Source organism: Poromitra crassiceps, assembly GCF_964638095.1.
Source record: "Poromitra crassiceps genome assembly, chromosome: 23".
NCBI classification, from domain to species: domain Eukaryota; kingdom Metazoa; phylum Chordata; class Actinopteri; order Beryciformes; family Melamphaidae; genus Poromitra; species Poromitra crassiceps.
Window position 1 is genome coordinate 19,085,345 of NC_139639.1, and position 10,000 is coordinate 19,095,344.

The following is a 10,000-nucleotide window of genomic DNA, read 5'->3' on the forward strand; positions in this document are numbered from 1 at the left end:
CTGACAGCCTGTCATTCACAGCCGCTGGAGCAGCCGCTAAAACTCACTTGTGCCAACTACTCTGGCCTGTCTCCAGATGCTCTACATCACGGTAAGCACAAGCTTGTGTCTATATTTTTAAACGGATGGAAAAGGATTGAAAGTGGCGCCCGTATCGGCGAAGACACTCATGTCCGCCGCCATGTTCGCTTGTTTTGGTCATGTGACTCGGGCTGGCTGGAGGCAAAAGGGAAGGGAGGCGGTGCTGTACCTGCTTTCGGCCGCTAGGGGGAAGCAGCGGGTTTCACTGGATGAGAGTTTAAAATAGTCTTTTCCCTTTCAGATTAAATACGAATACTACAAATAATAATAATAATAATAATAATAATAATAATAATAATAATAATAATAATAATAATAATAATAATAATAATAATTTGTTATGCAATTTAAAACAATATACAAATATATACATATAATAATATTTATGAAAGGACTACAAAGTGGGGAATCAAATTGATACATTTCAAATAGTAACAGAAAGCAGCAAATACAATGCAATAGGCTATTTGATGTTATAGCATTAAATCTAGGATTTTTTTAAAGCTCTGGAAAACAAGATCAAAGAATGAAAAAACGTTTTTTGTGTGGCTATTGCAAATCACATTGAAGTCATTATGCACTTGTGGTGTGCCACAAGATGGTTTAGAATTATGCGTGCAAATTTACAATTAAATTATACATTTATCTACATGTGAATCTGGGCCTTTTTTGGGGGGGTCCTGGGTGGTCCAGAGAGGGTATCGTAAAAATATAATGGCCTCATCATTAAGAAATATGGCATTGTGGAATATATGAGGGTGGTCAGATTGCTCCTTCGCTTCCTCCTCTCTGCCTTGCTGAATGTGCACCTCAAGTTTTCTCCCCTGTACCCCACCCCCTCCTCCGTGCCTCCACTGGGACGTCCCAAACCCAGGATGTCTTTGGCAATGTGCTGACTGAAGTATCCAGTCACTGTTACGGATGCCCTCTCTCTGACACACCAACAGTCAGCAGGCAGCGCTTCAATCCTGTCGTCCATCACTTCCGTCTCTCTCTCTTTCTTTCTCTCTCTCTCTCTCTCTCTCTCTCTCTCTCCCTCCATCTTCTCTTCCACACTCCTTCCCTCTCTTCTCCCCCTCGCTCCCAGGTGCCCATGCTTGAGTTATACCGCCGCCGCTACCAAATCATTATGATACACTCGCTAAATGGCCGCGGATAGGTCAAGTTTTTAGAACAAGGAAAGAGGTTGAGGTAGAAAGAGAGAGAGAAAGAGAGAGAGAGTACTGAGACAGACTGACAGCGGGTTGGAGAAGATGGCAGCCTTCCATTACGCTACACTTTCCGGGTGGTAAAGGGAATCACCATTGACTTAATCATTTGTATAATATAAGGTGATTTCAGCAGTTTCACTTAATGAGAAAATCTACTTTATCGCTATAGCTGTGTCATCCCCAACGTATGGATGGAGCGTCTGCATGGATTTAATAGTCCATTAATAGGAAACCCACTTAACCCGGTGATACATCACAGCCATGAGGATGAAAGCCCACCGGAGCAAACTTTGACAAATACAACTGACAGAAGAAGAGGTGGTGCTGGTGTTAAAGGCCGACAGACAAATACAACTGACAGAAGAAGAGGTGGTGCTGGTGTTAAAGGCCTACAGACAAATACAACTGACAGAAGAAGAGGTGGTGCTGGTGTTAAAGGCCGACAGACAAATACAACTGACAGAAGAAGAGGTGGTGCTGATGTTAAAGGCCTACAGACAAATACAACTGACAGAAGAAGAGGTGGTGCTGGTGTTAAAGGCCTACAGACAAATATAACAACAGAAGAAGCGGTGGTGCTGGTGTTAAAGGCCTACAGACAAATATAACTGACAGAAGAAGAGGTGGTGTTGGTGTTAAAGGCCTACAGACAAATACAACTGACAGAAGAAGGGGTGGTGCTGGTGTTGAAGGAATTCAGCAGCTTTTGGAGAGACTGGTCAGTGTAACATTTATGTGATACGAACATAAACCAAAATCATCCGGGCAGCTGTGGCTCAGGAGCTAGAGCTGCTTGTCCACCAGTGTTGTGCAAGTGTAATTAGTTACTTATTACTGTTTCGTAAATGATACTAAATCTGTCAGGTTTGTATAAGAGAGATTGCAAAGTAGAAATATCATACTAAAATAACATAGGCTACTAGCAGGGACTACTTTCTCTTTTTTTAAGGTGGTGGGCAATGGGCGACTGTGTGTAGCCTACAGCTAAAAATCACTGCACAGCGGATGAATACCTGTCTGCTCACCTTAATCAGTTCCAAAGATAAACCTGGCTACCAGTACATCAGATATATGGAGTTAAAATGCTAATCGCTTATCACTCAACATAGTGTGCTAAAAAGTGTTAGCATGTTAAAATGCTAATCGCTTATCACTCAACATAGTGTGCTAAATGATCCACTGGGTGCACATGGATGGTTTCAGTGTCTTCTCTCTTCTCATCAGGTAAACTGAATACAAGTAGGATGAGGTGTTATGCTGTCTCTTAACAGCTGTCAAAGTGTTGGTGTTGTTGAGAAATAGGCCTACATTTGCCTTAAGGCAGTTTACAAATCTGGACAACTGGATATGGTGCTTGACCTTTGACCTTGTATGACAGTAGTGCACTTTTTATAATTGATTGATTGAAGAAAAGAAGCTGAAAATAAAGAAAAAGAAAGTTCCACTGTCACTTCTGTCTATATTCAAGATTCAATAATTGTATTGCCATGTCAACATATATGATAAGGAATTTCTGTTGCTTCACTACAACAACAATGCAATATAGCAGCACACAATAAACACACAGTAAACAGCGATATGCAACAGAATTTACATTTACGGCACAATACCTAAAAAAACAGCATGGTGGTCCAGCACGTCTACTCTAAGTGCATATGGTGTTAGCCAGGGCTAAGTTAAGTGCATATGGTGTTAGCCAGGGCTAAGTTAAGTGCATATGGTGGCTAAGTTAAGTGCATATGGTGTTAGCCAGGGCTAAGTTAAGTGCATATGGTGTTAGCCAGGGCTAAGTTAAGTGCATTTAGAGATCATTCAGTGCAAGTTTAGATGCCTGATGGTGTTCCACGCTTAATGCTCCTGTACTCTATCTTCTATCTGATGGGAGGAGGTTAAAGAGGTAAGTATGCCGGATGAGAGGGACCTGTGGTGATATTTTTAGCCGTCCTGATTACTCTGATCTACAGTATAGAGAAGTAAGTCATGGCTTTCTGACTGACCCCCAACTTTTTGAGCTGCCGCAGGAAGTAGAGTCGCTGGTGGGCTTTACTGACTATGAGACTGCTGTTAAGATCCCATGACAGGGAGTCCTGGATAGCGCTACCAAGGAACTGGAAGGAGGAGACCCTCTGCAATTTCACCATTGAGATGGAGATGGTGCGATAAGTGACCAAATTGACTTATTCGAGTGTGTGGGTGTGTGTGTGTGTGCGTGCGTGCGTGCGTGCGTGTGTGTGTGTGTGTGTGTGTGTGTGTGTGTGTGTGTGTGTGTGTGTGTGTGTGTGTGTGTGTGTGCGTGCGAGTGTGAGCGTGTGTGACCTGGTATCTGTCGGAGTGGTGGGCGTCTTCGGAGGACAGAGGCGAGACCACAGGAGACTCGCCCTCACGCTTGATGTGCACCGACAACAGCAACGACTGGAGAGAGAGAGAGAGAGAGAGAGAGAGAGAGGTGGGAACAGAAGAAAAGGAATGAAAGAAAATACAAAGACCGTTGCCTCTCCCTTTTTATAAAAACATCACAATTGTTCGAGTGGTATCACTGATGATGTCATAGACATTGTGACATAATCACTGATGATGTCATAGACATTGTAACATCATCATGTCACAATTGCGCGAGTGTGATGCTACATTCAAGTGGGCTCGTGTTTACTGTGAATACGACATAAATCAGAGGAACATGTTGATATTCTCAACAGTCTCCTCTTGTTTCCTATGTCATGCCTTTGCATTTCCTGCATTAAGGTAGTTTGCCGCTCGTTCGCTAGCTAGTGTGGTAGCTAAATTGTTAGCTTCGGTGGCTTCTAGTCAACTGCGCATGCTCACGAAGTGACCACTTGAATGCCAAGCATGTCGTGTAGACACTTCCAGTCCCGTATTCACGGTAAACACGAGCCGCCTTGAACGGAACATAAAAAAACACAATTGCTTGAGTGACATCACTGATGATGTCATAGACGATGATTTTATTTGATTTTATTTGACGGTTACAAGTTGAAATACAGTGTGCTAAACAAAGTACAGACACGGATCTCAAAGAATAACATCAAGGATAAAGCACAATAAAGTCAAGACTTATTTCCATTGTGGTCCTTGGTCTAAAACAGGTAGATAAAAAACAACAACAACAACAACAACAATATAAACATGAAATAATTAGCAGAAGCATTCAATACAGTGTGATTTATGCAATGAGAGATGAGAAACATACATATCAAAATACACAAAAGAAGCTGTACATCAGAGCTTAGACAGGGACTTGTTCAAGAAGCCACAATTTGACCTTCTTCTTGAAAACACCTTGGCTGCTTGTACACTTTAAGTGGAGGGGCAACATGTTCCAATTTTTAGCCCCGATAAATTTAAAAGAGCACTTACCTAGGTTTGTTTTAAAGCCAGGTAGACGTAAGTCAGCAGTACTGGCTCTAGTGTTGTGGGAGTGTGTATCTCCACTCCTCTGAAAGTGATTACTAAGATATTCAGGGGCTCTGTTGTTATAGATGTTATTATGAACAATGTTAAGTTGGAGCTGGACATATCTAGCATCCACGGGGAGCCAGCCCATGATGTCACTGATGATGCCATAGATGAGGATATCACAATGTCTATGACATCGTCCGTGATGATGTCACAATCTGTATGACATCACGTGAACGTGACCACCGCACTTACTTAATTACCAATCACAAACCACTAAAAATATGATACAAAAAAATGAATGGATCTCATCTTGCATACCCTCTTAGAATGCCCAGCGGTATAAAATTCAAGCTTGAGAAAGGAAAGGGGAATCTTTACCCTTGGAGAATTGAGCGAGTGTTATTGCAGAGCGCCACACGTCACAGATGATGACTGTAACCGCCTGACTTTGTCTATAAAATGCCTTCCACTGATTAGAGCTAATGTTTACGAGACGTTAAGAGGAGTTAGGGAAGAGAGAGCGATGGAGAAGAGGAGAGGAGGAGAGGAGGAGAGGAGGAGGAAGGCTAAGCATCTGAAAAGGAGGAGAGGACGGCAACATTACGGGACACTTTGTCAGTCCATAAAGCTGTCTCACAACACTTCACACACACACACACACACTTCACACACACACACACACACACACACGCACGCACACGCACACACCAAATGAACGAGTGAAAGGAAGCAAAAAGGAGAGAAGAGCTGTCTTCGCTGGGCCTAGTCTTGGCAGAGATCTAGCTCTGGGTGTGTGTGTGTGTGTGTGTGTGTGTGTGTGTGTGTGTGTGTGTGTGTGTGTGTGTGTGTGTGTGTGTGTGTGTGTGTGTTTTTTTACGAGGCAGCTATGAAATATTTGTATTTACAGTCGTCTCCTATTAATCAAGCAGAAAGGGGCAGAGCAGAGGCTTAAGTGCTGGACAGCCGTAATCTAATAATAATATGTGAGAAATGACCAACCTCCACAGCCGCCACAGTCAATTGGACATTATGCATGGCTCCTTTATGCCTGTGTGTGTGTGTGTGTGTGTGTGTGTGTGTGTGTGTGTGTGTGTGTGTGTGTGTGTGTGTAGTCCCCCCCCCCCCCCCCCCTGGTTTAAAAAGGTCAGGAAATCATTTACCTGAAGGCTTTGTGTGGGACGTGCTTCAGTTTGATCACAGGAGCCAGGTGACATTTAAGTGTATTCTACTACTCAGAGATATTAGAGAACCTTGCAAGAAATGAGTGTATAAAGGTTGCAATGCAAATCTGAGCTGATTACATTTTGAACACACTTTGTTCTCTCTAAATGTAAGAGTGCATGAGAAACAGAAAACGAGAGAGAGAGAGAGAGAGAGAGAGAGAGACACACACACACACACACACACACACACACACACACACACACAGGCAATGTGTTGGAGTGTATGCATGGTTGCATCTGTGTGTGTGTGTGTGTGTGTGTGTGTGTGTGTGTGTGTGTGTGTGTGTGTGTGTGTGTGTGTGTGTGTGTGTGTGTGTGTGTGTGTGTGTGTGTGTGTGTGTGTGTGTGTGTGTGTGTGTGTGTGTGTGTCAGTGAGTGTGCGGGCCTATAGTTATCCCATCTCTTCTCCCCGACCTCTGAAGGCCTGAGAGTGGCAGGGACTATGCAGCGCGGCCCGATGGCCCGGTAAGGAGGTGCGTTGAGGTTAATCTCCGGCGCGCCCCGGGCGGGCGGTGCGGAGCAGCAGACACAGGCCCTGTGCATTCTCCACGCTCCTGCCTGAATACTAAACGGCCTCAGCTGGATGCTCAGGCACGGCCGGAGGCAAAGGCCGACGCTCGCCCGTCAACCCCGCTCTGCTTAGCTCCCTCATACGAGCCCGAGCACCCTGCTGCGAGCGCAGCTCCGAGCCCGGGTCAGCACCCGCAGGTGCAGGGAAATGACGCCCGTATGGTGCCGCATTCATGTGCACAGCGGACGCACTAGTCAGATATCTGACTCCTGGCTTTCGCGTGCTCTTTGGTGGGACATAAAAACAAACATTGAGAGGATGAAGCATCTGATTAAAAGGTTAAATTATGCTCAACGTTAAATACGGATATGGACGGAGCTTTCTCTCTGTATTCAGTGTTCATTTCGTGCATAATTGTGCACGTTTTTTCTTAAAGCTCACGGATATGGACGAAATGGAGCAGTACCACACACACTCTCACACATTTGACTCTCCACTGCCCACTAGTGGATGTACATGATAGCAACGTGGACGACGCATAGAAGTATGTGGTTACATCGTTTGAAATGGACATATTGAAAATGGAGTATAAATGGTGTAGTAGGCTAACATTCATTTGCATGTTGTCAGCCATGTTGGACAGGCCAACTTGGTGAATCAAGAAATAATACGCATGGACCAGTGAACGTTATTTAACATGCATGAACTACCCATCATGCTTTAGCAAAACGTCTGTATTATAGATTTTGCGCATGCTAACATAGCAATCATTTGATTCAGGAAAGAAAGAGAAATCTTTCATCCCGTCATTTTGAAGTTAGTTATAGCTAACATATAAGGTAAGGTTAGGCAGTTGGTATCGATTGATAGAAATGTCAATTTTAAAAAGTAATTTACTCTCATATTCAGACATAAAATGTAATTCCAACTTCATTCCAATGCAGTTTCACTTGTTAGGTGTCAATAACTTTAAATTATTTGCAGTGGAACAAGTGAAACTATCTCACTCTATTGGCAGATTTTTACACAAGACTTTTTTTAGAACTAAATATACAATTAAATGACTTATTAAGATGGCACTTTTCTCATACTCAAGACAGATTCCCTCTCTAATGTAACTTTCATCATCAGTCATATATCTCCCTTTCTCTCTCATCCTTCCCAATTCTCTCTCTCTCCATTATAATTTATATACCGGTACATCATTTTATCAGCTCTTTCCACACAGCTTATGAAGCTCCCTCTGTCTGAAACGCGAGCTGGATTTGGAAAGACCTGCGTTAAAGCCTCCATAGAGAAGATGTTAGGGATGTTTGAGAAGAAAGGTCTGATGCTTAGTGGAGGCAGACGCTATAAGGGATTCACCGATCTGTCTGCCAGCCATTTGTCATGATCTCTCTACCTCTCTCTCTCTCTCTCTAATTGGGACAATCACAGTACAGTGGCTCTCGACCGTGCTGCCTGTTGGACCATGCACATAGGAGACTGATACTGTGTGTGTGTGTGTGTGTGTGTGTGTCTGTGTGCATGCATGCGTGCGTACATGTGTGTGTGTGTGTGTGTGTGTGTGTGTAAGATATAAGACATGCGGCCTGCAGTACAGTAGATTTCCACTTAGTGCAGCAGAGGAGAACAGAGGCAGTTGGACAGAATAGAACTACAGATTGTTGCAAACATGTTGTCAAAAAAACAGTCGGGGTCAGGATGCACTGCTTCCATCTGTCTATACAGCTTTTTCCCCATCTTTGTTTTGGATATTAATGCAAATGACCAAGTTCCTATGAATTAGCTTTGATGAAAACTCTATTGTGGCTGAATTTGGGGTTTTCCTCCTTCAAAAAACAAACAAAAACAAAATACGTTGCCGTCGTTTCGGCGTTTGGCTGTTGCCGTTATGCTGAGCGGATTCCATTGATAGCAACAGGAGAATAAGCTTCAATTCCAAGATCAGCAACATTGCAAGCAACCAGAAACAAGGAGATACAGTAAGTCAGGAAAGCAACAAGTTAATGTGAGATATTTCTGAAGAGTTTTCAGCCTACGATGGAAGAATCACCTCCTTAGAGACTGTATGGATCATTTTCCATCACTTTTCATGTTGCCTGCTGAGATGATAGATAAATAACCAGAGGGCCATCTCACCTTGGGCGTTCCGGGAGTGGGTAGACCATCCTTAGGCGACGTGTTCTTACTGTGGTGGTAAAAAAAAAGAAGACAAAGCAGATCTTAGGGAGGTGAAGTTACATCTTGTATGGTATATGAATCTTATATGCCTTTCACACCAATATTCCCAGGTTGAGTCTGGGTATGAAACGGTTAACTCGGGTTGAGTTGTATGAAAGGGTTAACCCGGGTTTCCCGACTCGGCGAGGTGAGTCGGCCAAGGGTTGATTTGAGTGTGAATGGCGCCACCCGGGTTGCTATTAGTTACGCTAATATGCTAGGCTAATTGTTATGCATCTCTCCTGAGTTTTTACCTTTCTGGAATATCATAGACTTTTGTCTGTTTTCCAGACAGAGAAAGTAAGACATTCTCTGGGAATATCAGGGAATATATAATGTGTTGGGTTCACATTGCAGGTACCACAATGTATTGTATGAGTTGTTTCATATATTCATTGTTGCTTTATAATGCTCTGAAATAGGTCTGACGTAGTGAAGGGGAATCGTGGAATTTTAGATCCGAGCCACAGTAGAATGAAATACATAGACTGCTTTATTTGAAGAAGAATAACTGTGATTTATTGCAGTTGACAATGAGATGTTTTCCCTCCTTCTCTCATCCATCCATCCAACCATCCCTCCATCCGTCCATCCCTGCCTTCCTTCTCCATTCCCCTGGATGCTATTTGAAACAATTACCGCAAACGGTACCACTGCTAAGCAGATTGGCTGGATAATTTTTTTATTGAGGCAATCATTCTCTGGCATCTTCTCATTTCACACACACACACACACACACACACACACACACACACACACACACACACACATGCGCGCACACACACGCACGCACGCACACGTGCACACGCACACACACAGCCTGTGTTGCGGTTGGCAGAAGCAGGAAATAACTGATTTTGCGATGATTTGATTTGTCAGTGCAGTCGGCCCCGGGCCACTTTGGACTCTGAAATATGTGGAGGACAATCAGCTGGCTTGTAAACATCATATTAAACTGAGGAGGGGGGAGAGAGAGAGGAGGGAGAGAGAAAGCGAGAGAAGAGGGAGAGAGAGAGAGAATTTGAATTTGAGAAGAGAGAATTAGAGAGTTAAGAAAGGAAGACAGTGTGTGTGTTTGTGTGTGTGTGTGTGTGTGTGTGTGTGTGTGTGTGTGTGTGTGTGTGTGTGTGTGTGTGTGTGTGTGTGTGTGTGTGTGTGTGTGTGTGTGTGTGTGTGTGTGCACGTGCGTGCGTGCGTGTGTGTTTGCGTGTGTGTGTGTGTGTATGTGACTATGTGTGACATGTTGGATTGGAGATGAATGATTGGAAGTCGAGAAATATTAAATGGATCGGGCATAGGGCCTCTATTCTGCCAACAATACACACACACACACA

The 10,000-nt window shown here is 43.7% G+C and overlaps 1 protein-coding gene across 3 annotated transcripts in view; it reads right to left on the bottom strand.

Annotated features, from left to right (window-relative positions):
• rnf220a (ring finger protein 220a) overlaps positions 1-10,000 on the bottom strand; it is a gene marked incomplete at its 5' end in the record, with an annotated part of 221,316 nt that overhangs the window by 54,160 nt on the left and 157,156 nt on the right. For all 3 annotated transcript variants that reach the window (XM_083658794.1, XM_083658793.1, XM_083658792.1), the window contains 2 exons: positions 3,609-3,704; positions 8,586-8,634. In XM_083658794.1, the coding sequence (XP_083514920.1) occupies positions 3,609-3,704; positions 8,586-8,634 (145 nt within the window). The remainder of the gene's footprint in view (positions 1-3,608; positions 3,705-8,585; positions 8,635-10,000) is intronic.